The sequence below is a fragment of the Callorhinus ursinus genome, unplaced genomic scaffold, assembly GCF_003265705.2.
Source record: "Callorhinus ursinus isolate GAN/ISIS: 27379988/994484 unplaced genomic scaffold, GSC_fseal_2.0 scaffold16, whole genome shotgun sequence".
Classification (NCBI taxonomy): Eukaryota; Metazoa; Chordata; class Mammalia; order Carnivora; family Otariidae; genus Callorhinus; species Callorhinus ursinus.
In genome coordinates, this window is record NW_027397078.1 from 23760968 (window position 1) to 23788401 (window position 27434).

Genomic DNA, 27434 nt, shown 5'->3' on the forward strand with positions numbered 1-27434 from the left:
CAGTATAAGGACTCCTAGAACATCAGCACCTCTAGTGGAAGGGCTACTCTGGCTACCTGGTTCTTGCTGTCCTTCCTGTCTGGAGTGAAAAAGCTGCTCCAACCTTTCTTTAGAGATCACTTTGCTCTTCCAGTGTGGGGGGGAAAAAAAAACCACAAAGAAGATTTGGCTAAAGGTATCATCTGGCTGGTACATTCTAGAGAAAAATCAGATACTTTATAATAGAAAGCAAAGTGGGAAATTACTGTTTCGCCTTGTATTTTGAGGCATCCCTAGGTTCTCTGCTGGGATTGCTCCAGTCATCAGCTTCGGGTGTGGTCTTGTAATGACGCCACGCAGACTTATTAAAAACCGGAAGTCTCTCAAATGATTCACTTGAAAGTGCCTAAGAGACAAACAAAAATATACACCAAAGAACCACAGTGTCATTTTTCTCACATGAAATACTAACCCAAATTTTACTATTTAAAACATTAGAAACCTTAATGCATATTTTTGGAATTATATTAAAGTTAAATTTTCATAGTTAACTTAGACTGGCCAGGATGAAATTAAAGCTCTTTTAAAGGAACAAAAACATTCATTCATTTAAAACCAGTACTAAAGTACATAAAGTAAGCAGAAGAAAAAGCATTTTACTTCAGTTAATACTGCTTTGAGATACTCAATCATCTTGACTATATGGTCTTAGGCCAAGCACTATCACTATCACTGGCCAATTGCTCTCCCAGAGGGCCCATACAGAAATAAAGTTTCGGGGGCGCCTGGGTGGCTCAGTTGGTTAAGCAACTGCCTTCGGCTCAGGTCATGATCCTGGAGTCCCGGGATCGAGTCCCACATCGGGCTCCCTGCTCGGCGGGGAGTCTGCTTCTCCCTCTCGCCCTCTTCCCTCTCGTGCTATCTCTCATTCTCTCTCTCTCAAATAAATAAATAAAATCTTTAAAAAAAAAAAAAGAAATAAAGTTTCGTACATAGTAAGTTTATAAACATAAGCCCATAAGGTGATATCAAATATCACATCATTTTGATGCACTGGCATCTAAGATAAACACTCCAAATAACTGGTTAAGTAATGGTATAACACATGACATACAACACATAACACACTACACGGCTCTTAAAAAGAATGACCAGCTCTGTATGAATGGATATAGCGAGATCTCCAAGCTATATGGGAAAGCTAAAAAAAAAAAAAGAAAGAAAAGCAAAATGCTGAAATAATCATTGTGCGGGAAAAAATTATCTCCCCCCATATGTTCATCAATACAGAATCAACTCCAGGAGGCTCCATGAGAACCTGGTACCATGGTAACCTCTGGGAAAGAGAAGTGGGTGCCTTAGAGACAGTGGTGGGAAAGACTTAAGTTTTCCCTTTTGTAGCTTCTCAATTTTGTACTATGTGCCTGTATTACCTATTCAAGAAATCCTCCAAATATTCCAGACTTTAGAAATAAATAAAAGTCTGATGCCACCAATGCATGAGAAAACCTGTTACAGGAGCTTTGTTATTAAATCAGCCTATTTATATCACCGTACTATGATTACTGAATTCTTGGAACTCTGGGAAAGCCAGCGAGTTTTAAAGTAAAAGACTCAAACACTTCAGTTTATGAAAATCTGTCTCCTTTTAGATTAGTCCTGTCAATGCTTATGCAATTTAAAAGGAATCACAAGTAAGAATCACGGCTTTAAAAATCAGTGTTTTAGTTTTTACATCTCCACGTTTCGTATTTTGCTATCTCTGAGCATAAAATCAAGGGCAGGACATACCCTGGTTTTCCCATAAAACTGAAGTAAATCTGAAATGGCACCTAAGAGGTGATGTAGGGCTATTCTCCATTAGTTATTATAAAGCTTTCAAAAGTAAAGATGTCTTCATATAACTAATAAAGTACAGTACCTTTAAATAAATGACAGCATCAGTACCGACTCCTTCCATGGAATAGAGTTTTAGATCTCCTTGGAAATATCTAGCATACAGACGAGAAATTGGCAAGCCATAACCAAATCCAGCCTATCGAGAAAAGAAAATTAATACAATGAGACATGCACAAATGCTAACATACTTGGTATGAGGACTATTCAGGAAAAGTAAAATTCTCTTTTAAAAATTTATTTATTTAGAGAGCGAGAGCAAGGGAGAGCACGAGCAGGAAAGGGAGAGAGAGAATCCTTCAGCAGACTCCCCTGAGTGGGGAGCCCGACGCAGGGCCGATCCCAGGACCCTGAGATCATGAGCCAAAATCAAGAGTTGGATGCCCAACTGCCTGAGCCACCCAGGCACCCCAATTAAAAGGAATTCTTAATTCCGGTTTAAAGCAGATAAATTATTGATCCACCCTTTACAATGATGTGTATACTCATTTAGGGCAAACAACCTATTTTCGCAAAAATACTTCTTTTATGTTTGGAAAATATTAGAAATACTCCAAGTTTTGACTAATGCTTTTTTAGCATTTTACAGTAAACTGCTGGCATTTTTAAAGCAAATTCCAAATCAAGTGGAATTTGAACTGGTAACAAAACTAAACCACATCATCCCAAAGTTCCATTATCAGATTTTCTTGCTCTCTGAAGTGAAAATTAAATTGAGTAGCACAAGAGTTCAAATCTACCAGTACCCAGGCTACTACACTGAAAAGAACATTTCCTGAGAGTCTACTTCCTAAGGTTCCGGGAATGCTGATATATTTTGATATATGGTAGATCACATATGTTTAGAGAAAAGAAAACAATTCCAGTAACCCTCCTATATCTTCATGTCCTAGAACCCTGAATGTAACAGGTTGTTGGAAAAAGAAAAGGTCTCAGAAATTGCAAGAACAGTAAGAACTTACTGAGACTAATCTCAGTAAGTGTGGAGTGGAGGGGCAGATTCAGTGCCTCAAGCTTTGGCCCCTCTGATAGAATTCCGTGACTAGGTTAATGAGGGAGGCAGTGGGGTAATGCGCTCGTAGAGCAGAGGCTGCGCGGGCTTTAGGCTCAGAGAGACCTAAGTAGAAATCCACTCTGAGCAGTTTACTCAACCTCTCTGAGACTATTTTGTCATCTGAAGATTTAATAAAAAGCTTCCCTCAGAACTGCTCTGAGGATTAAATAATATAACAAGTGTCAAGTCTTGACACAGTGCCTAAAGACCTAGTAAAAGTAAATAAACGGAAGCTGCTATTACGGCTACTACAGGGCAACAATTTGACCAGGTTACATGGATTTCTACCATTTGCAAACATCTTTCCTAGATTCCTTCCTCAGGGCAGGGCCTAACTCAAAGGGTTGGGTATGACCGAGTGCGCTGTCATTCCAGGGCTTTAGTACTGGCAGAATACGGCTGGTGGTGAGGACAACATATCCATGATGATGAATGCGGTCACCACAGCAAAGAAACCAGAATACTCTAGGAAGACGCCAAGGAAATCCGCCTCCTACATTCCAGCAAGGCCCATTGTCTGCCCTCAGGTCTACCAGGGAACAGCGGAGAACGCCTGAGCCCAATACCGTCGTGGGTGTGAGGAGCCAGGTAAGCTGTGAGAACACAGAAGAGGGGTCTCTAACTCGGATTGGGTGAGGTTCATCCAGGTTTTCCCAGGGTATCAAAAGATCTGACAGGAGCTGGGGATATATACAGTTGATAATTGGGACAGATGCTAGTGGAAGCCTTTCTTCAAAAGGAGAGGCCGTATGGGACCTGGGAAAGAACGCGGACACGACCAGTGGCGGCTGTGCCCTAATGAGTGCAATGACCTTGGGCAAGGCGCTAACCTTATTTTCTCATCTATAAAATGGGAGGTTAGATACATAATATTTTAAGGTCTCTTACATCAATTCAGTTTCATTTTTTTAAAAAAGATGACGGAACAGCTGTCTGCAAATTGCTCTCTTGAGACCTTGAATAGAGGATCCACAGTCCTTTCAAACAACTGGGGAAGGCTCCAGATTTGCTTGCAGTGTTTTTTTTTTTTTTCTTTTTTTCTTTCTCTACATTTACTTAAGTAGGTACCAGAGCCTGGTGAAGGCAATGCCTTTCAAAGCTGATCTTTCAAGAATTTTCTTGACTCCTATAAAAAATGACTTCTCCATTTTCAAAATGTTGAGTTAACAAACTCTGTCTCGAATAAATGATGCAAAGTGTTGGATTTTATTCATACAAATAAAATATAATCTCACGTGCTTATCAGTCAGGTAGGACTTGAAAATGAAACTTAATTTGCACCCTCAACCATTTTGCAGACTGATAGATATGTTGCTGTGTTTAATGACAAAGGGTTCAACTGTTGTTTGTCAATTAGAAACACTCAGCAGGGGAACAAAGTGTGGCCCTAGCAGGATCTAAATGCTGCCATGGTAACCTGAGGCTTTTCTCACTGCCTAATAGAGCCGAGACAGAAAGGGCTCAGAAAATACATACGCCACCTATATGTTCCCTCCTTATGCTGTTTACTATACAAAATTTAATGTGTTCATAATCTAACATTCTAATTACATAAACAGATGTGATGGGGAAGTTCAAAGGCCCCGGGTGATCTGGGTCTCCACAGTGCGCAGTACCCAAGTGCCCAGGACCACGCGGCAGCCGTAAGCATTCTGCGGCAACTTTGCTCGCCGGCTATTAACCTTCTACCCCCTCTGAGGGTAGCACCAGGCGGGGAATGGTGCTCCCGCAGCAGTCGGAACCAAAGGGAAGTGCTTTTTCTCTACATTAGGAAGTGAGGTACTCAGCTCTGAGTGTTTCTTGGACAAAATTAGAAAATCTAAGTCCAAAGGATTCACAAAGAAAGTAGCAGTCCTCCAAATCATGCAGGAAACATTCGAATTCAAAGAGGCTAGGGTAAGGAGCCAGGGAGAAAGGCCACTCTGCTGGAGGCCCTTCTCGTGTTAATGGTCTTTCCTTAAGCAGCACTTTAAGATGCTTACCAGAGGGGCGGCTCTTGTAGGCTCCAGGCTAGGTCTAGGAGCAGTTGAATACATGTAGTTAAAAAGACGGTCTATTTTTCGAAGTGGGACACCACCACCTAGGTCACTTATCTGTAATGTACAAAATGGGTTTTTTAAAAGTCAATCTATACTTAGTACGAAGCAGGAAGTTCATTAAAGTACATACCAGGTAACTCTAAAATGTACAAGGGCTTTGAATCCCCCAGGGAAATATGGTTCCACTGTGAACGACCTAAAACAAAGGAGTCAGGGAAGGGCACTAGAATCCGACAGACTTGGGCCGAGGTCTTGTTCAGCTTCCTGAAAAATGGGGCTCGATAAGTTTAAATGAGGTAACAAGCCAAAGATCTAACGTGGTACATACAAATAAGACATGCAGGGTGCATTTTCTTCTCTTCCCTCGGATTCCTCAAGGTCTGGGTTACTATTAAATTAACTGATAAAGTATATGTGCAAATAAAGCAGTTACCTTAATGGACAAGTCTTCTTTACCCAGAGTAACAAGGGTTTTAACAGATGGGTAGGCTTCTTTTCTGTCTTCATATAGTTCGACTGTTGCTCTCATTGAGTTCTGAAATAATAAGGCTTTTTTTGTAGCATACCATTGACTCACAAACCACAATTTAAAAAAAGAAACTAGCACAGGATTACTTATTACACAATAACGCTTTTGTGGAGCAAATATTAGTTGGATTTATACACCATTTTTTTTCCTCTAAAGAACTTAGCTAAATGTGTGTTTGGATCAAGGAAAAATTGCCCGATGCTTTATTTTGATTTCATCTAGTTTTATTTCCATCCATCATACTAGGTATTTTTTTTTCTTTCTTTTCTCTTTTTGTTTTTGCCTTAGGGTATTTAAGTTATTCAACTCTTAACCAAGAGGAATGTTTTTATCGCATGTAAGGAGGCTGCAGAGGCTCATTGATGCACTTTAAATCCTTATCAGTCTGCATTTACAGAGCACCTTTCCTCTAAAGAAGGCGGAAAACCTGAGAGTATTCATGCTTCCCACAGAAATTAATCATTTGGCTGGAAAAAAAACAAACAAAAACGCAGAAGCAATGTCAGTTAAAAAGAAATTCTGAAAAAGCCACAGCTGTTGAAGAGAAAGTTCACAATTGAATGCCCATCTCAACCTTAAAGTGTTACATCAGTGACATTATAATTTTGGGAAGCAAATCAGCATAACTGATTTTTCAGGTGTTCAATTTAGGGTTTTACACATCGGAAGAAATGAAATTGTAGCTTAAACACCTTGTGCCTATAATACTGCTCTTAGAAATGCCAGGAGCTACTGATTAACAAAAGCAACAGCTAAGCCATAGAGAATCTAAAGAGGTTTTGTGCTTTTTTTGTGTGGGGGGTCCCTCTTTTTGGTCCAGCCCCTCACCATCTTTCCCCTCTGCTTCCATCAGAGCTTCTGAATGGACTCAAATACGTAAAAGGGTTATGGGGTCTCTCGGTAGGAAAAGAACTGTTGACGCACCAACGTGCTTAATGTTCGGAAACATAAATATGCAAACACATGTATTTATTTTGATCTGGCTACCATCAATAAAGCCTTTGCCAGGTCTGGAAACTAAAAAGCATCTCTAATCTCATAACTGAAGAAAAAACAGTATGGATTTTTACATAAAATCACTACGGTACAATTAAGCTTCAAAATCAATATGTACTAATATTCACGAAAACTATACCATACACAGCAATTTTTCATCTCACAGTGTACAAATGATAAAACCCACAGGGTATCAGAAATAGAAGTTTTAAAATGGTTATGCAAAACCTTTTTCTTATGCTAATCTAATGAATCCATTATGCCTTGAATCAAAGTAATTTAAAATGAAGACTTCTTTCCGTGTTTTTAAATTCCACTTACCTTGAACAACTCAAATAGCATGTGAAACAGGTGTGAGGGCACATAAACTACCTGAATAGGTTTGTCTGGAGCTTTGGCTGAAAACAGACACAAAGACCATCAATGAATAAGGACCAAAACTATAAGAAAGTCAAGAATGTGGCTGGCATTCTATTTTCCAAGTACATAAAAAAGAACTCTACACGAAAGGCTAATTTAGGTTTCCACCTCTAAAGGCAGGGCTGAGAAAAAGCAAATGCTTGGAAGTCCAACAAACCCAGGGAGAAATCCGGCTCCTTCACTTACCAGCCATGTGACCTTGGGCAGGTTACTCAATCTCTCTGAACCTTGGCTGAGCAAAATTGGAATATTATCATGTATGTCGTAATATTCTGAGCATTATATAAGTCATCTAAATATCACTCAGTGTTTTTCAAATTCGGCGACACCACCCCCAGTGGTGACCCCAGTGGTCATCATGGGGAATGTGAAGCCACAGAGGGAAAGGGGTGCATCTTCTTGGCAGACTAGACTAAGGAGCAATGTTAACTCTGTCCAATTTCAACAGACAAGACATATTACAGAGTAGAATTTAAGGTTCACATAACTTTTCTACTAGTAGCTAGCAGACAACCCCCCCCCCCCCGCCCACAACCATGCCCTCCAGAGACCCAAAGCCCTTTCTCCTTGCATCAGGGATCTCCGGAGGAAAATACGAGAAACACTGCATCCCATGTCAGGCACTAAGAACAGCGTGGGCTATAAAGTAGATGGTGGAAAATTTGGTCCTTCCTCCTCATGACCCAAAATCACTTAAAAGACTGAAACTACTACATGAACATTCTCCAGTAGAACAGAGACATAGTCACCCATGTTATAATTTTCGACCTGACCTAACTACTTCCTCTAATAAAGTAAGTAACAGGGATATAAAGTAGAGCAAACATTTGTTAGGCTCTTAGCAGTTGATGAAAAGCTTACATATGCATTATCCAAATGAATCCTCATGACACTACAGTGTGGCTCACAGGGAAGGTAGGTTATAGGTGAGGACACAGGCTGTGCAGAGGTTATGTGACTTGCCTGCTGAAGCAGAAGAGGCCTGAAATGGGACAACTGAACCAAGAGTTTGTGACTCCGAATCCTGAACTCCTTGATGATTACTTTTGAAATTATTCAGTAAAATAAAGAAAGAAATGAAATTTCTAAAAAAGAAAAAAAGTAAAAGTCCTTCTACCATTTCCCATCTCATCCCCCAGTCTGCACTCGGAGGCAGCCACTTGCTACTATTTCTGCTTTAGTCTTTTGGTTGACAGTATTTCCATTCTGGTCTGCAAGCCTAATGAACTCTTCTGTACTCTGTCTATAGGTTTTTTTTCAAAAGCTGAAAATTAAGGGGCACCTGGGTGGCTCAGGCGGTTAAACATCTGCCTTCGGCTCAGGTCCTGATCTCAGGGTCCTGGGATGGAGCTCTGCATCAGGCTCTGTGCTCAGTGGGGAGTCTGCTTGTCCCTCCGCCCCCCCCCCAACTCAGGCTCTCTCCCGCTCAAATAAATAAAATCTTTTTTTTTAAAAAGGCTGAAAATTGACAGTGTTGGAAACATCATAACTAGGTAAATATGGATCACTGCAGGGCAGCCACGACAGTGTAGTTGAACAACATTTCCTTCCCTGTGATTCCAATGACGCTTCATGGGTGACATGAAGAAGAATGTTCTCGGCCTTAAGGTGAAATGGATTCTCTTAATCCTCCACCCACATCTCAAAATCATGCTACCCTTTTTTTCGGTTACTGAATATTTGGACTGTGCCCTTCTTACAGTTTTGTTTCCTGGATCTTCTAACTACCCTTCCTCTTCGGTAACTGGACAAGAAACATGCTCTCTGCACCGTATCACTGAGATCTTCCAGCTTCTATTCTAGTGCATGGTATCCATTTCATTCTTTAAGATTTTTCAAATTAGAATTGATTGCCTTCCAAACATGCTGCATAGCCATCATTTTCAAACTGTTTTTGAATGAAGTTCTAGTATGTTCTTCACTATTTCTTATGTCCATATTATATACACCATCAAGTCAGTCAAGTACCCTACCTCAGAGAGGTGCCCTTGGGAAATAAATTTCTCAATCCTTACACCTCTGACTCACTTGAAGGTTTGGCTTAGCACAAAATTCTGCATTCAAAATCATTTTCTCTCAGAATTTAGAAAGCGGGGGCGGGGGGGCGGGGGGGAGAGGTAGTCTCCTGGCCATGACAGTGCAGCTGGTAAGTTTAATGCTAGTCAGGTTTTCCTCATGCTGCTGGGTGTTGCCCGAGGTCTGATAGACCTTGGTAGTTATACTCTTCTTGAAGAATGAGGAACTGGATGAATCATTTGAGGGAGCCGGTGTTCATTTCCCCCTGGGGCCCTCAACTAAAGGAGAAGGCTGACTTGGAGCCCTGCGTATCTGGTCAAGACTTCTCAAGTGACTTTAGGATGGGCAGACAGTAAGCTGGCTTCTGACCGGAGGGTGCCCCAAATTCTCAATGAAGAGGGCTTTACTTTGGGCTAACAACAGGTATGTGAACAGCCCCACTTTTTCCAAGGTTATTCTTGAAGAAAGTACTCCTATTTTTAATTTCTGCCCCAGGAAAAATGCTTGTGACTGACTGTAGGCAGAGCACAGCCCAAGCCCACCGGTGCTCTGCCTTAGACCAGCTTTCAACTGACCCCTGCCTTTTGGCTTCCCTTTCTAATGCTTTGCACCTACTGGCTCTGCTCCCAGGGTCCCCGCATCTTTGCTGCAGCCTCTCCTTTGTGGCTTCTTCTGCTCAGTCCATGATCAGCAGACCTCCATCGGTTTACCCTCTGGCAGGAGGTAGGACCAGTGGTCCACTGATGACTGCTCCTGGTTTCTTTGCTGTTTTTCTTTGTATTCCTTTATTGTCATTTTAATGGATCCCCAGGAACAAGTTGAACACTCAGGCTATCTTGTACCAAAAGGCATGATTAGTTATATAAACAGCCTTCTGAATTCAACCTTTCACTCCAAATCTTTTTCCAGATCTAATCTTTGATATTTTTTTTCTTTTCACTTGGACCAACATTCTCTAGGAGTCATCTGTAGGCTTACTCAATTACTTGTACTTTTATTTTCTTTGGGAACATTATAGGTTAGATGTCTTTCCTTCCTTTTAAAACCAAGTCCAATGCTTTTGTCCATGACTCTTAACCTAATCCTGGGTCCAAAGGCTTTTATGTAGTGGACCCTTAATAGATGTTTATTAACTTTCTAAAATAGAGCACAAATGCAATATGAATGTTCCATCAAAGGGTACATTTTTAAAAGTAAGTGGAAAAAAATGGCCCAGGTTTTTCATGCTCAAGACTCAAGAAATAATCAAGTCTCTATTTTACAGAGTCATTGCTTCAAAAACCATTAGCTGAAACAACATTTAATGAATACCAACAAAACTCCACATGGGATACAAAGAATTTTATTTGGAATCTTATAGGACAGTTCTCCTATAAAAATGAAAAAACTAGAGGCTAAGCAGAAAAGAAATGCATTTAAGAGAAAAGGTAGCTGGGCACTTAGAGATGATTAATCAAGTCCCAAAGTCAATGGATAAGGCTATTAGAAACAGTACACAGTATGGTTCAAAGTCATACTGGGAGTAATTCCTGATTCTGGCATTTAATAGACACACTAATAGGTATTGAAAACATCTGAGCCTCAGTGTTCCATATCTGATATGGGCACAATACATATCCCATTGGGTTAATATAAGGATTAAATGGGATAATAGTGATAAACTAGTTTACAAAGAGCCTGCCACAACGTAAGTAGTCAATAAATGTTGGCTAGTATCATTACTAAAAGATTAACTTTATGGTGTTAACAGGACTACCAGCAATGGCTTTTCAACTGTTGTATAGGACCCCTTGACTGAAAATACCCACAAAAGTATCCAATATAGGGAAACTAGAAATCAAAGATCCCAGGACAGATACACACCTTTTCTGTGAACCCTCTTTCTTTTTTTTTAAAAAAGATTTTATTTATTTGACAGAGAGAGACACAGCGAGAGAGGGAACACAAGCAGGGGGAGTGGGAGAGGGAGAAGCAGACTCCCCGCCGAGCAGGGAGCCCGATGCAGGGCTTGATCCCAGGACCCTGGGATCATGACCTGAGCCGAAGGCAGACACTTAACAACTGAGCCACCCAGGCGCCCCTGTGAACCCTCTTTTTTAAAAAAAAAAAAAAAGATTTTATTTATTTATTTTGGAGATAGAGAGAGCAAGAGAGTGCAAGCAGGGGGAAGAGCAGAGGGAGAGAGACAAGCAGACTCCTCACTGAGTGTGGAGCCAGGCACAGGGCTCGATCCCACGACCCTGAGATCATGACCTGAGCTGAAATCCAGTGTCAGCTGCTTAACCGACTGAGCCACCCTGACGCCCCTGTAAACCCTCTTATAACAAAGTATATATAGTATGACTTGAAGTTTTCTTTTTTAAAAACTTTTTAAAGATTTTATTTATTCATTTCACACACACACACACACACACACACACACACAGAGCACAAGCAAGGGGAACAGCAGGCAGAGGGAGAGAGAGAAGCAGGCTCTGCACTGAGCAGGGAGCCCGATGCAGGACTCGATCCCAGGACCCTGAGACCATGACCTGAGCCGAAGGCAGACGCTTAATGACTGAGCCACCCAGGAGCCCCTGACTCGAAGTTTTCATGTTGCCCACCAAACCCAGAGGTATGAATGAACCTCTTGACAGGAAAGACTAATCTAGAAATGGTGAAGAAATGCAAGTAGTAACCATAAGTCTTATCATTCCCAAGTCAACCCTGACTTCCAGGAGCCACCCTTTTAAAAATACCCAGTTTGTGTCTGGTGCTGTATTTAAGGCCCGAGAAACAGTACCCTTTTATCACCACACAAGGCGATCTTACAGACAAGGAAGTCGCTCCTCGCGTTCCCCCCACCACCTGGCTGGCTATAAAGCGCACACCATTCCTCTGAGCCATGCTGCCTCACCTTCACCAGAAGGATCCAAAACAGGTTTAAAAAAAAAAAAAAAGAGGTATCTTTGCTTAATGTTTTGGCAAGTGATTTCTCAGGAGAATCATAAAGCTAAAATGAGAACAACTGTGACAAAATGGATGCTTGTCTCTGGAGAAACCAACGTGGGTTGCCACCGGGGGCGAGTCGGAAAAATCTGAAACCTGATAGAAGATAAACACCTGTTATTTCTAATGCTCCTGTTAAGTGCTATTAAATGGCTAATAAAGGAAGTTCATTCGAGCTGGCTCCCAATATCCAGAATTCTAGTGATGACTGGTAAATACTGATGGTGTTCATGTAGTATGTTATCCATGGTCGTATTCACTAGTTTCTCAGGGGTCTACAATGGCAAAGAAAAAAACCCCCAAAGATTCAGAATGAAAGATGGTATGTCAAACTAATGGAACGATTCTCAGGAAGCACCACAGCTTCTCTCGGGCTAGCGGCAGCCTCACTACTCTCAAGTGCAGAGCAGAGGGCAGTGCTGTTACTCACGCCTGTTCAAGGCGCCCATTGGGTAATGGAAGCAACGTGAAAGCAGCAGCTCTGCTAGTTCACACGGGCTCTGAAAATGAGTCATGGGAATCTGGATCTGATGGATTTCCTTCCAGGAAAGCTGAGATAGGCGACACGCTGTGGGAAACATCCACTCTCTATAAAGTGACATCTACTTAAGGTGTTCAGGACCAACCTCTGACCTGCATCTCTCCCACGGAACTTGTTAGAGCTGAAGCACAGCCTTTAGCCTTGCCCCCAAAGAGATCTGCCATTCAGAAAATCATAAAGAGAAATCATAAACACATTGCGCAAAGCAACAGGAAACTAGAGGCTGCCTATAACCAGCAGCATTCATTTATCTTAGTGATGGGAAAGGGGGCTTCAAAAATCATGCATGAGACAGTGCCAAAAATAGTCGTTAATCTCCTCTCCTGGTAAGGTGCACTGCCCAGTGTGACAGCCTCACTGAGAAGAACTGTGTGACACAGCTGACTGCTGGGAATCAGCAAGAGCAGGCTAGCCGCTCTGGCCTTTACGGTGACTCAGGCTGCCATTCATGCAAAAGAGCAATTGGTTACTACCTGCGAATTTAAGTTCCGTGTTTGACAAAGAGAAGTGTGCACGGTGAGGTCAGGCCTCACTTAGCCAGTATGACGAAGAGAGAAGACTGAGATGCTTCTACTCAGGAATACTCAAGCGAAGTGCATTCACTTCTGGCAGTGTATTGATCCAAAATATGGGCACAACTCTGCTCAGAGAACCCAAGAGACTTACAAAGCAGCTCTGATTCCATACCTTCTAGGAGAATGTAGGGGCAACTGTCCTACAACAACAGTCTCACGTCTTTTCACATGTTGATCTCATTATAAGCAAAATACATTTTTGGCATATTTTTGAGAGGGAATTTGGTTGATCTTTAATTGTAAACGCCCACACCGTATGTAAGATTCAGTCATTCCACTTCTAAGGACCCAACCTACAGAAATGCTTCCACGTGTTCACAATTTTCCCACCCTACAGACACAGACACACCCTTCACTGTTCATTATAAAGAATATGGGAAAATTAGAAATCCTAAATGTCCGCTCAATGGTAAATGACTAAATAATGGCAATCTACACTGTGGATAATCTCTACGTGACATTAATACATGCAAAGATCTTCAAGGCGAAGTCAAGAATACCAGTTACAGAACATGTATAGTTTCAACCCCATTTACGTAAAAAAAACAAAGCTCTGTATGGTCCTGAGAGAGTAAGGGGACTTCCACTTCTTTTTTTTTTTTGGCAGATAAAGGTTGGTTTCATTGAATAACTGATCTGTGTTACTGCCGAGGCCACTATGTACAGACAAAAGAGAGGGAGTTTTATTTCTTCGTCTCTTCCTCCTTGGACAGAGTCTTGATGATTTCCTCCTTCTTGGCTTGGAGCTGCTCTTCATGGTGCTTGTGAGCCTCCTTGGTCTTAGATCTGCGGGCCTCAGCCTGGTCAGCCAGAAGCTTCTTGCGAGCCTTGTCGGCCTTCAGCTTGTGGATGTGTTCCATGAGAATCTGCCTGTTCTTGAACACGTTCCCCTTCACTTTCGGGTACAGGCTGTGGTACATGTGGCGGTCGATCTTCCTAGATTCACCCTCCTCATCCGGGTTACCTTCTCAGGCATCCGAGCATTGGCAGTACCTTTTCTCTTCCCAGTGCCCGTATGTCTGCCCTTCTGGCGGGCCAAAGTGTTTTTACGGTACTGAGCCTGGGAACGGACAGTCACAGGCTTCCGGATGATCAGCCCATCTTCGATCAGTTTTCAGATCTGCTGATGGGAGCTGGCATTGGTGATTCCATTGGTCTCGCTGGGGTCCAACCAGACCTTCTTTTTGCCACAGCAGAGGACACTGGGGGCAAGCCTCTTCTGAAGCCTGAGCATACTCATGGCTGCGGCCGCAGCACCGAAAGGAAAGGGGACTTTCACTTCTTACTCTACATTCTGTATTGTTTGTATTTTTCCAACGAGCATGTCTCTCATAACTGACAAATGAATAAAGGTAACATGCAAATAAATATAGAATCATATGACTAAGATAACAATCAGCTATAACCCTACCATCCAGAAAGCTGTTGTTTGTATCCTTCAAGATACTTTCCACTGAACTTACGCCACTACAAACTTCGATAGCCTGTGTTTAAAAAAACTCAACTTTTTCCATACATTCAATATTCTTTTAAAGCGTTATTTTGAATGGCTGCTTAGTATTCTAACCTATGGACATACCACAATTTATTTAAATAATCTTCTATTGTGGAAAACGTGGGTTGTTTTCTAATTTTTCTGTTTAAGAAAACCATTGTGATTGTTATTCTTGTACATACATCTGTGTACACTTTTATTTTCTCATAATAAATTTTCTGAAGTTTAATTTACCGGACCAAAGAATATGACCGTTACTGAATTTTAATTTACTGGGCCAAGAGAAAGGACACTGCTAGCATTTTTGGAGAAAGGCTGTATTAATTTAAACTTATACCAGAAATGTGTAAGTGTTGTTGAGAGAGTATTTTTCTAGGCACCAATTCAGAGCATGACAACATTATAATCACTGCCATTTTCAAAGTCAAAACTGGCATTTCTCCATTTTTGTTTGTACTCCTCTGATTTATTAAACACGTTTCCATATGTTTACTGCTGCTTGGCATTTGTTGTTTTGAGAACTGCCTATTCATATGCTTGTGCACTTTCTACCTTGATAACTTCTGTTCCAAGAACTCTGAGCGCAAATTTTGTACATACTCCTGTACAAAAACTCCTTACAACAATATACCTAGGTGACCAAAGAGATAGAAAGGCTTTAAAAAGAAATAAAAGATGAAAAAGCAGCATAATTTGAGGCTGTCACTGAAATACAGCTCAGGTATCATCAGATTTTTAGTCAACTTATTTGTATGTAACGTTAAATTGATTTTTCTTTTACCATTGAATTCTTCGACTTCCAGCTCTGGAGCTACCAGGTAATACTGTTCACACAGCATCTTGGCTGTTTCATAGGCATCTGCAAAGAAAGAAAAAAGTTTAGCTTTAGACATAAGCAGACAGACAAATAAACAAAACCAGGACAGTTACTAACCTGAGGGATTCACAATTAATTATTGCTTTTTAAAAACTAGTCTTTTTTGGCCATAATAGAATTATTATGACTGAACCAGAATTTCTCCTCTTTTATTAAAGATTTAACGACCACAACAACATCAAAATACCACGCTAATGACAATATGGCCAGTTCTATACTAAGCGTACATTTGTTTAGCTTTTAAATATTCCTAAAAGGCATTTTCCATGAAAATCTATAAACTCAAGACTATACTTCTGAACACCATGCAACCTGACTAAATTGCAGCAAAAAGATATTTGTTGTTACAATATTATTGACTATATCCCCTATGCTGTACATCTCTGTGACTTAATGATTTTATAACTGGAAGGTTGTATCTCTTAATCCCCTTCACCAATTTCACCCCTCCCCCACCTGCCCCTCTGGCAACCACCAGTTGTTTCCCTGTATTTATGAGTCTGTTTTTTTGCTTTGTTTTTTAGATTTCATATATAAGTGAAATCATATGGCATTTGTCTTTCTCTGTCTGGCTTATCTCACTTAGCATAGTACCCTCTAGGACCATCCATGTTGCCGTGAATGGCAAGACCTCATTCTTTTTGTTTTTTTTTTATGGCTGAGTAATATTCCATTGTATGTATATACCACTTCTTTATTCATTCATCTATCAATGGACACTTGGGCTGCTATTGTGAATAATGCTGCAATAAATGTAGGGTGCATATATCTTCGAATCAGCGTCTTTGTTTTCCGTGGGTAAATACCCAGAAGTGGAATTACTGGATCATACGGTATCGCTATTTTCAGTTTTTCAAGGACCCTCCATACTGTTTTCCATAGTAGCTGGACCAAATACACTCCCCCAAAGAGTGCACGAGGGTTCCCTTTTCTCTGCATCTGCACCAACACTTGTTATTTCTTGTCATTCTGATACTAACCATTCCGACTGCTGTGAGGTGCTATTTTTTTTGTGGGTATGATTTGCATGGTGACAGATGGTGACTACACTTACTATGGTGAACACAAGAGTAATGTACAGAATTGTTGAAGTACTATGTTGTACACCTGAAAGTAACATTGTGTGTCAACTATACTTCAATCATAAAAAAATCTTTCTTAATTAAAAAACTATATGACATTCTAGAAAAGGCAAAACCATAGAGACAGTAAAACGATCAGTGGTTTCCAAGGGTTCAGGGGGAGGCAGGAGGGGCAGGGATGAATAGGTAGAGCATGGGGCATTTTTAGGGCAGTGAAACTATTCTGTAGGATACTGCAATGGTGGATACATGTCATTATGCACTTGTTAAAGCCAGGAGAACTATACAACACAAAGAGTGAGCCTTAATGTAATCTAGAGACTTTAGTTAATATATCAATGTTGGGGTGCCTGGGTGGCACAGCTGGTTAAGTGGCCAACTCTTGGTTTCAGCTCGGGTCGTGATCTCAGGGCCGTGAGAGTAAGCCCTGAGTCGGGCTCTGCACTCAGCGTGGAGTCTGCTTCAGATTCTCTCTCCCTCTCCCTCTGCCCCTCCCGCTTGTGCTCTCTCTCTCAAATAAATAAATAAATCTTTAAAAAATAGTAATATATCAATGTTGGTTCATCAGTTGAAATAAAAAGAATTTTAAAATACCTTTTTAAATAATAATAATGCCAAAAGTTTTAAGATTTGCCAATTATTTGTAAAGAAATATCAATAAGTATTTGCTGAATGAATGGGTTTCCATGAGCCACACACTCTAAGTTACTGGGGACACTACCATAGCTTAAAAATGTCCTTTAAGTTAGCTAAAGGTAATAGATTCAGGCTGATATTTATCGAAGTGTGAGGAGCAACAGTTTGCTTTTGAAAGGGAAAAAAAAAGACATAGGGTAAGAAGATCAGGACTTTAAAGAAATAGCTGGAAGAGAATTCAGGCAGTTACATCCCAAAAGCCGGGAAACATTCAGAAAGCAAAGGTGATTATAGACTGCACAGGTGCCCTTTCTCTTGTACTGTAAGCAATCTGTGGTCAGGGTTTGTCTTACACTGGATTTGTAACTCATACAGAACTTAGTATATCTCTATTAGATGGTCAATACACATTCCTTCCTTGGATAAATGTTAAACCTCTTGATAGTTTATTTTTAAACCAGCCTTACTGAGACCGAATTCTCATACCCATGCCAGTCATCCATTTAAAGTGTACACAGAATTCAGTGGTTCGGCACAGGTGCACAGCCGTTCATCCATCACCACCATCAACTTCACACTGTCCTCACCGGGGAAAGAGACTCCATGACCGCTGGTCAGCGTTTCCCCCCACCCAGCCCTCGGCAACCACAGGTCTACTTTCTCTCTCTAGATTTGCTATTCTGGACACTTTATGTTAAGTGGAATCACACAATACGTGGTCTTCTGTGTCTGGCTTCTTTCACTTAGCAGAGTGTCTTCAAGGGTCATCCGTGTCTCAACGTGGGTCAGTACTTCATTCCTCCTTACAGCTGAATAGTATGACACTGCACATATGCACATTTTGTTTATCCATTCATCTGGTGAGGGACATTTGGGTTGTTTCCACTTTGTGGCTATTATGAATAATGCTGCTATGAAGATTCATGTCCAAGTTTTTTTGGTGAACATATGTTTTCATTTCCCTTGGATATATCCCTAGGAGAGGAAAATTGCTTGATCATAAGGTATCACAATGTTTAAACATTTGAGGAAGAGCCAGAATCTTTTCCAAAGTGAGATTTTTCTTTTAAAGTTCCACATTCACAGTTTCTAAAGATCAGATATTCAGATTACTTTAAAATGCTTCGTAGGTTCGTTTGCAATGTTCTCAACTGACACCAGGTCTCTGGAGACTGGCTTATACTTTTTTTAAATCCTCCACATCAATACTGTGCATAGATACTTAAGATTCAAGAGGAACAGGGGTGCCTGGGTGGCTCAGTCATTAAGCGGCTGCTTTTGGCTCAGGTCATGATCCCAGGGTCCTGGGATCGAGCCCCGCGTCGGGCTCCCTGATCAGCAGGAGGCCTGCTTCTCCCTCTCCCACTCCCCCTGCTTGGGTTCCTTCTCTCGCTGTCTCTCTGTCAAATAAATAAATAAAATCTTTAAAAAAAAAAACAACAACAAAAGATTCAAGAGGAAGAGAAGAAAGAAAGAGGGAAAAAGTAACCCCTACAGAATTTAAATATATTAAAATTTGACACTGTCAACCTAAAATAATATAAAGATAAGATTCAGGTATGTTCAGACTATAAATTTTGGTTCATGTACTTCATATTGCTACCGAATTAAAATTTTACATAATATTTGACATCGAAGTAAAAATTCTGATTTTATTAGACTTTTAGAATTAAACCACTATAAAGAATCACAGAGACATTAGAATAACTATGACAAGATGAAACAACGAGGGACAAAGGACATGTTACTAAGAGGAAAAAAATATTTTTTAAAACAGAGTTGATCAGTGTGAAAACAGACATTAAAGTAGGATTGATTTTAAACTCTAATAAAAGAAAATGAAATTTAGAATTATACTAAATTTACAAGTTTTTCCCTAGAGTAAAAGGAACCTCATCAAATACGTGCAAAGTCATCTTGTAAAGAGACAAGAAATCAAGACTCACTCTTTGCTTGGGCTACACCGCTAAACAAGGCTACATCTCCACCTAGTGACACGATAGCACAAAGCCGACTGAGAACCTCCAAGGCCACTTTCCTTCAACCAACAAACACTGACATCTGAAAATGACGCTTCGTTAACCACATACAAAGCCAACACACCTCCACAAAACAACTGCCCCAAGTATATAACACCTTTAAAGACATTTAAACGCCATTCTTCCATTCACTCTAAAAGGAAAAGAACCCAGTCCTGCTAAATGTGCTAGTTCCTCATGGCACTGGCTTGGCCAGGAGCGTGAGATTATAAGAGCATTATACAGAGAAAGTATTACATCAGTATAACATGTGCAAGATGACAGAGTCCAGAAAGAAACAAGCAACTTGAAACGCAAAGACACAGTATGGTTCCTAAAACCACATGTGAATAAGAATTTTTAAACCATACTCCTAATTATAGTGTATCAATGCTGTAATTAAGAATTGCATTATGGGGGTGCCAGGCTGGCTCAGTCTGTAGAACATTGGATGGCTGGAGCCAATGTTGGGGCATTGTGAAATGGAATAATCCTCCTATCCATGAGAAAGTTTTCAAGGTGCAGTCAGTTATACTGATGACAGATATTCTTTTTGGTCAGACTGGGAACTAAGGCCTAGAGTGTTTTCCAAAGCTGGCTGTATGTAGAATTCATTACCAAGTTAAAAAAAAAAAAAGACAGATTATAAAATGAACCCCTGGAAATTATGATACAGTGGGTCTGTATTGAGGCCTAGGAATCCATCTTTTAAAAAACTAAGGGGCGCCTGGGTGGCTCCGTCGGTTAGGCGTCTAACTCTTGGTTTTGGCTCAGGTTTTGATCTCAGGGCTGTGAGACTGAGCCCTACATTCCATGCTCAGCACAGAGTCTGCTTAAGATTCTCTCTCTCCCTCTCTCCCTCTGCCCTTACCCCTGCTTGTGAACTCTCTCTCTCTAAAATGAATAAATAAATCTTAAAAAAAAACTTAGCAAGTAATTCTGAAGAGAAGCTTGATTTGGGGCCCACCTGCCTAGAAAGCCAAGGCTAGGTCATGCTAATTCTGTCACTGTCTCTCCCAGGACATGAATGGTCATGGGGTACTGGGGCGTATGACAGCACATGTATACTCAAACAAAACAATTTCTGTTTAAGTTAAATAACATAAACATGAAAAAGCTTTAAAACAATATAACCAAAATTCAACTACTGGCTTACTAATTCATTTCCTTTATTCTAGAGTAAAATGCAAGTTCTACTTACAATAAGCATTCTAGTAACACTTCTGTTTTTTAATTAGAAGCCAAAATTGTAGAATATGATAATTTACCAAATTATTTTTGTCTGCAATATATTTGGGCCAGTATTTACCACCAATCTTTAAAAGCAAGTATCAGGAAATGACTATCATTGTCACCGAATATAAATGCTATTATTTTAAAAATCTGTTTTCAAGAAAAATAATGATCATAAAGTAACAAAACTGTCGGTGTGGCACACATATATACTTCCCCAGGCTACTCAAACTGTAAACACACAAGACTAAATATATTTTATCTACAGGTTAGGGTGAAGGTTCAACAGCAAGTAGCCCAAAAGATTCAACTTAGCCAGGAATTAGGTTTTTTTTTTTTAAGATTTATTTTTTACTTCTTAACCTGAGAGACAAAGAGAGAGAGTGCAAGGTGGGGAGGGGCAGAGGGAGAGGGAAAGATTCTCAAAGCAGACTCCCCACTGAGTGTGGAGCCCAGTGCAGGGCTCCATCCCAGGACCCTGAGATCATGACATGAGCCAAAATCAAGAGTCAGATGCTCAACTGACTGAGCCACCCAGGTGCCCCAGGAATTAGTTTAAAAAAAAAAAAGCACACAGGAATGTTTAATAGATTATGTAAATTATTTTATTAGACTTTTTTTTAAGATTTATTTATTTATTTTGAGAGAGTGAGAATGAGAGAGAGAGAGCACATGAGAGGGGGGAGGGTTAGAGGGAGAAGCAGGCTCCTCGCTGAGCAGGGAGCCCGATGCGGGACTCGATCCCGGGACTCCAGGATCATGACCTGAGCCGAAGGCAGTCGCTTAACCAACTGAACCACCCAGGCGCCCTTTATTAGACTTTTTTATTAGAAGATTTTCCTATTCAAAATTCACCACAGAATTCTATCAAATATTAGCCCCTATCGTAAAGACACATAATCATTTGTTTACAAATATAAGAGGCTAGACAAGGATAAATTTGAGTGACTGCTGAAAAACCAAACACGAGGGTGCCAAGGTCCCTAACTTGGGTCTAACAGGATATAAAAAACTTTCAAGCTCAAGTGTAAAAAGCCACTGTCAGTAGAGGTGACATAAATGACCATGAAGCATCACAAAGTCAGAGATATGCTGCTTTAGAAACCCTTCTAAGCTACAAAGAAATCCTGGTAAGGTATGTTTATCATCCTACCCAGAACCCATCCCAAGTGGGAACCAGAGTTTTTTTTAAGAACTGGACCTTCTCCTACTCTCCAAACCACAGCCAACTAGACAAGTGGGGACAGAACATCTAATATAGGGCAACCAATCTACAGTTTGACCAGAATCCTAAAACCTGTGGTCATGGGCAAAAAGATGGGCTGAGCCAACTAAATTCATTTGTTGAGAATTTAGGATCGAGACACTCAGGCAGGGCAGAAGACAAAAAGGACACACTGGGAGTTATTATAATCTAGAGGGCCTGGAGTGCCCACCATTCCCCTAAACGAGCTGCCCTAAACAAGTCGGTCAACCTACAGACAAGAGAAAGATGGAGGGACCATGACTTGGCAACCCCAGTTGCAAAGATACACAGAAAACAACCTTGTTTTCTGTTTCCCAGTTCCAATGTCTGTAGCTCCAACTGTGATGTGCTTCCTGCCTTTGGACTACCATGGAACCTACTAGATTCTTTTAATAAGTCTGTTTCTTGTGCTAACACAAGTGGATCTCTGTACCTTGCAACCTGAAGAACTCTAAGTAAGAGCACAAGACATTATTTCTGAACCAGAATAATGACATTGCTCTCAGGATACCATTTGTATGCTGTTATGCTGAGCAATAATAGCACGCAGGAACAACACAGGCAAGTTAACATCATTGTGAGGGCCAACTTCTGTACCAAGCATTTAAGTTTGTACCTTTAAAATGATCCTACCACAGGATTTTCCAATTTATTTCCTGTTTTCTTACAAAGACAGGAGAGAAAGGGGTCATAACGGAAGGTACCTCCCAGAGGATAACAGGAACAGCTTTATAACACTAATTCTAGCATTCACTACCAGGAGGCTATAATTTGCAGATGTGTAAAGGTAGATATTAATGTGCTAAGTAAGCAGCAAGGAGTCATGCTTCAGTGTTCTGCACATTTAATCAGTGTTATGCAAGATGTACCCCACTTTTACACATTTATACAACTGCCTAGTCAAAAATAAAAATATTGTCCCTACCCTTCTACATAAAGGTGTTCTGTAGCCTGTCTCAAGAGACCTAAGTGTGCATCGTTGTGCATTCATGAAGGCTCCGTAAGGCTGTGAGACACACACATGCGCACACGTAGGCACGTGCGCGTGCACACAGGGCGTGTGGGCTGGAGATGTGACTGTGCTTAACTCATGCAGGGTCTTCACAGCTGCAAAAATCAATAGCAGAGCTGTCAGTGAAACCCAAAACCCCTACTCCCTCCACATCAAGCTTCCAGAAACAGAATGAGAGGAAAACAGTATCTGAGACAGAGATACACCAAGTAAAGTAACTGAGAAATCTAGTAGGATATGAGAAGATAAAAAGCCAATGAAAAAATACCAACTGTTCAAAAGAGGGGAAGGGAGCAGTAAGACTTCACTAAGAGCCAAAAGATACTGTCCTCTTCGAAGGACAGCACTCAGGAGTACTGGGAATAACTGTGAGGCGTGGGCCCTTTGAGACCTTCTGATCATTGCTCCTGGGGCATCTGGGGGTAGAGATTCCAGTGCCTTTCCGCCAGAAGACACGCAAGAATTTGCAGGCCTTTTGACCATTGGTGCTCTCCACTTTGTTTATTCCCTCAGTCTTCTCTTGAGCCAGAAAGAGCATCTGCTCAGGTACCGTGACACTCAGAGAACTAAGAGCGGGCCCAGAGGCAATGCAACAGAGAGCTGACTGCTCAAATGTGCTCTAGTCTGCAGGGAGAAGAGACCTTCCGGTTTCCTGCGAGGCTGCCCAGCCCATTTCGCCATGGTAGGAAAGGGACCTGATTTAAGGCCAATACTCCATTGAGGAATAAAAAGAGGCTACACTGTCAGGTGCTAATGCATCTGGGAAGGTCGTGTGTGATGGGCATCAGTGCTGGAGAAGGAGAACAGACAAACACTATGGATTTTGTAAAGACAAGGATTACTCACATTATTTGCTGTTGCATACTCATCTGTCAATGTGGTATGAACTCAAATGTATAAAACAACATTCTCACCGAGTTATGAAAACAGGTGTTGTTATTCTCTTTTCTTTTTCCCCAATATTTTCTAAACTTTCTTCAATTAGCACTTTTTAGTATTTTGGTACCATGGTATTAGTCCTCTCAACTGACCCAACTGGGGACAGGAGTTGGATCACTGACAAAAATGCTGGATAAAGTAGGAAGCCCCAAAGTATGACTATTATTGTAAATACTAACTTCAAAATGCACATTTGAATATATAATTATCCTCTGCCAACCTTTTCAGATGTGGCCAAAGCCTTTTCCTTCAATATGGATCAGTTTGGGGTTCCAGGTCATCTTTCTTAGATAAACTATGCCACATATATCTGTGAATTCCTATCCCTATCCCTTTAAAAAGTAATAAATTTAAAGATACTTGTGAAGCAACATGAGCTCAGGTTCTTCCTGAGATTTTTACTCAGCGCTGCCCTGTAACCTAAAAGCTATCTGTTCACTGTCATTCCTCACATTTTTAAGAGACTCTTCTTTATCAAGTCTTTCCAAAGCATTCAACTTGATTTTAATGGACATAAGTCTCTTTTCTGTACTCCCATTTCTTCAGTTTACATAATACTGAAATAAATTATGGAGTCACAACAGGTGCAAAACTTATACCAATGGTCTGAGGACAAATAAATGGCCCTTAGTAAGCATCCACCTCACCACGTGGAAAAAGCACAAGAGCATTCTAGAAAGTATGCACAAGCATACTGAGTGTGCTGTGGGTATGAGTAGGCACGATTTGTGAAGGGAATGAAGGGTGGCAGAAGAGTTGACTGTGTGAACGCAGCTTGATGTGTTTATGCACTTTCCGAAACTGAAACCACCCTCCGCTGCTCAGTTCCTTATGGGAAGGGGCTGTCGAAAGACAAACAACCTGCTTTGAAAGATGCAGTGGGGGGAGAAGGGAGCACGCGAGCCCTTCCTCTTTACCACATGAGTGTGGGGCAGGAATGTGTGTGCAAGCGTGGGTGTCAGGGGAAGTGGTGATCTGAGTGGCCGAAGAGCACAGGGGGTGACTGTCACAGGCCCCGGCATCACCAGGAATCCAGGCTCTACGTTATGCCGACAAGTGGCAGGAATGATTACATGATGACACTGCCGAGGCGTCATTCACAGCACAACAGGGGTGCCCCTGGGTAAAAAGTGGCAAACGGCCAGAGAAAGAGAGGAGTCAGAGCTGCGAGTAAGCACAGGAGGAGGAAGGGGACGATGTGGCCCGTGGTCAGACCCTGACTCCAAAGGACGAAGAAATCAGGAGGCTGTGAGGTAGACCGGAGGCATAAACTTCCCACTTTCTGTCTTTCACCTATCAGTCCAACTGCTTTGCACCTTCAGCTAGTTTTCACTACAAAACTGCTGTCCCTAGGAGGGATGCAGAAGTGGATGAGAGCAATTCCGGCCCTTGAGAAATTTACCGTGCAGTCAGAGAGCCCAACGAAAGTACAGGTAAGGCCACGACCGCAAGTACAGAACAAGGGCGGGGAAGAGCAGCGCAGACAGGAAGTGCCGCAGAACGGCAGAATCTTTGCACCTGAAGAGTCAAGGGCAGCAGGCTCCTCCTCATCCTCTCCTCCGACCTGACTTCCTGACCCACGTTAGCGCCACTTCACCTCTCTGCACCACGGAAGTGCTACCAGGTGCCCAGAACACTCTTACTTATCTAGTTGCACTGATTCATCGCTTAAATCTCTCTGAAAGGGAATGAAAGACTGAAGAAACAATGAGATGATAAACACGGGTCTGTATAAGGACTCCTCACGTACCCATTACCAACCTCAACAGTTTTCAACACGTGCCCAGTCTTTTCTGTTTGTGTCATTTTGAGGCAAAACCCACATGTCATTCTACATGTGTTAACATTTCAAAATAGCATTCTAGAAGCTAGGACGCCTTAAAAAAACATAATCACAATACTGGTATCACACCTAAAAAATGAGAAGCCAAACGACTTATACGATGACCCAGGACCACCGTTAGTAAACTTGCCTGCAGTCCTTACTGGGTGCGAGCCCTGCTTCGGGAGCTCTCTCTATATTAACTCATTTAACCCTATGATAAAGATGACTTACCAAAAGCACCATTTTATACGTGAAGAAACTGAGGCCCAAAGAAGTTAACATAACATGTTCAAGGTTGCCCAGCTAACCCAAGTGTCCATCAGCTGATGAATCAACAAAATGCAGTATAGCCATACAACAGAATGTTACTCAGCAGTGAGGAATGAAGTACTAACCCACGTTGTGACACGGAGGACCCTTAAAGACACCCTGCTAAGTGAAAGAAGCCAGACACAGAAGGCCACGTATTGTGTGATTCCACTTATGTAATGTGTCCAGAATAGCAAATCTAGAGAGAGAAAGTAGACCCATTGTTGCCGAGGCCTGGGTGGGGGGAAACGCTGGCCAGCGGTCATGGAGTCTCTTTCCCCGGTGAGGACAGTGTGAAGTTGATGGTGGTGATGGACGCACGGCTGTGCACCTGTGCTGAACCACTGAAAACCAATGAATTGTGTGTACACTTTAAAATGGGTGACTTGTGGGCACCTGGGTGGTTCAGATGGTTGGGCGTCTGCCTTCGGCTCAGGTCATGATCCCAGAGTCCTGGGATCGAGTCCCGCATCGGGCTCCCTGCTCCTTGGGAGCCTGCTTCTTCCTCTGCCTCTCTCTCTCTCTCTCTCTGTCTCTCATGAATAAATGAATAAAATCTTTAAAAAAAATAAATATAATAAAATGGGTGACTTGTATGGATATGAGAATTTAAACTCAGTAAGGCTGTTTTTAAAAAAGTAAATTATCAAAAGGTTTAACATTTATCAAACCAAGGAATATTCATGGACCATCTTAAAGGTATATATTACATTCTATATGAGTTATAAAACATATGTAAAACATAAAAGCAGACCTCAAATTGCTTGTAGTTCAAAAGAAAAGGCATATATGCAGTACATAATAATGCCCTTTTGCTTTCCGAATTTGTGCCTTTTTCTCTAAGGGCAGTCAACTACCTGAACCAGGCTTTCTGATTCATAAAAGCTATTGGGCTAGGGTCCGATGAACACATGCTAGAAAAGGACTGATCCTGCTCCCTTTCCACCTGCGACCTGCAGAGGTCATGATCAACCACAGGGTTACCTTGTGAGCGAGCAATCTACAGGATTCTTAGAGAGCTGAGGCTGGGCCTATTCACCTTATAATTGAAATAATTCGAGTAGATGTATCCTACCTAAATCGAGGCCAGAACAGCTCAAAGATCCTTGGGTGAACTAAGGCCACCATGCCTGGGTCCTTCTCCCTGGGTTTAGCAATGCCCAGAGTAAACAAATAGTACAGGTTTTCCTTACCGATAGCCACTGAAGGTCTGGTCTGTTCCCCCAATGGGGAGGCTGCACCTACTAGGCCACCTCCCTTGGCCCTCTAAGCTCAAACAGCAAAGGTCACTCTGCTTGAGGTGGGCTTGAGAGCTTCACCAAGAAGACAAGGCCCTCGTCTGCTTCCTACTGAGCTACACAGTTCAGAAAAAGTAGGAGCATCTAAGATCTGTGATGAAAACCGGGAAAGCTGTGGTCATGAAAACGTGTGGGTGTTTAGAGGAGAGAGAGGAAGGCCACAGTAGGAGATCCAATCTTGAGAAGGGTATTTTGGGGATCTGAAGCTGCACAGAGTAACTGTAACACTGGAAAAAAAAAACCCTGAAAAGGTCCAGGCACCTGGTGGGTCACTTACAACCAGGAAGGCTTTCCGGGGGTAACACTTACCTTAAATAAATAATGAGGAAACTGATGTTCAAATTCAAAGTGCCTGGGTACCAAGGATGTATGGCTGTGGGGCTCTGTTCTACCCTAAGGCTACCAGAACAGTGTCCAACCAGCCCGATGGC

The 27434-nt window shown here is 41.6% G+C and overlaps 1 protein-coding gene and 1 pseudogene across 13 annotated transcripts in view; both read right to left on the bottom strand.

Annotated features, from left to right (window-relative positions):
• PDK3 (pyruvate dehydrogenase kinase 3) overlaps positions 1 to 27434 on the bottom strand; it is a 114708-nt gene that overhangs the window by 57577 nt on the left and 29697 nt on the right. For all 13 annotated transcript variants that reach the window (XM_073901967.1, XM_073901957.1, XM_073901956.1 and 10 more), the window contains exons 6-11: positions 15310 to 15387; positions 6815 to 6891; positions 5402 to 5503; positions 4912 to 5022; positions 1901 to 2014; positions 246 to 385 (exon numbers count right to left, since the gene is read on the bottom strand). In XM_073901967.1, the coding sequence (XP_073758068.1) occupies positions 246 to 385; positions 1901 to 2014; positions 4912 to 5022; positions 5402 to 5503; positions 6815 to 6891; positions 15310 to 15387 (622 nt within the window). The remainder of the gene's footprint in view (positions 1 to 245; positions 386 to 1900; positions 2015 to 4911; positions 5023 to 5401; positions 5504 to 6814; positions 6892 to 15309; positions 15388 to 27434) is intronic.
• On the bottom strand, positions 6898 to 15294 carry LOC112812682 (large ribosomal subunit protein eL19-like; annotated as a pseudogene).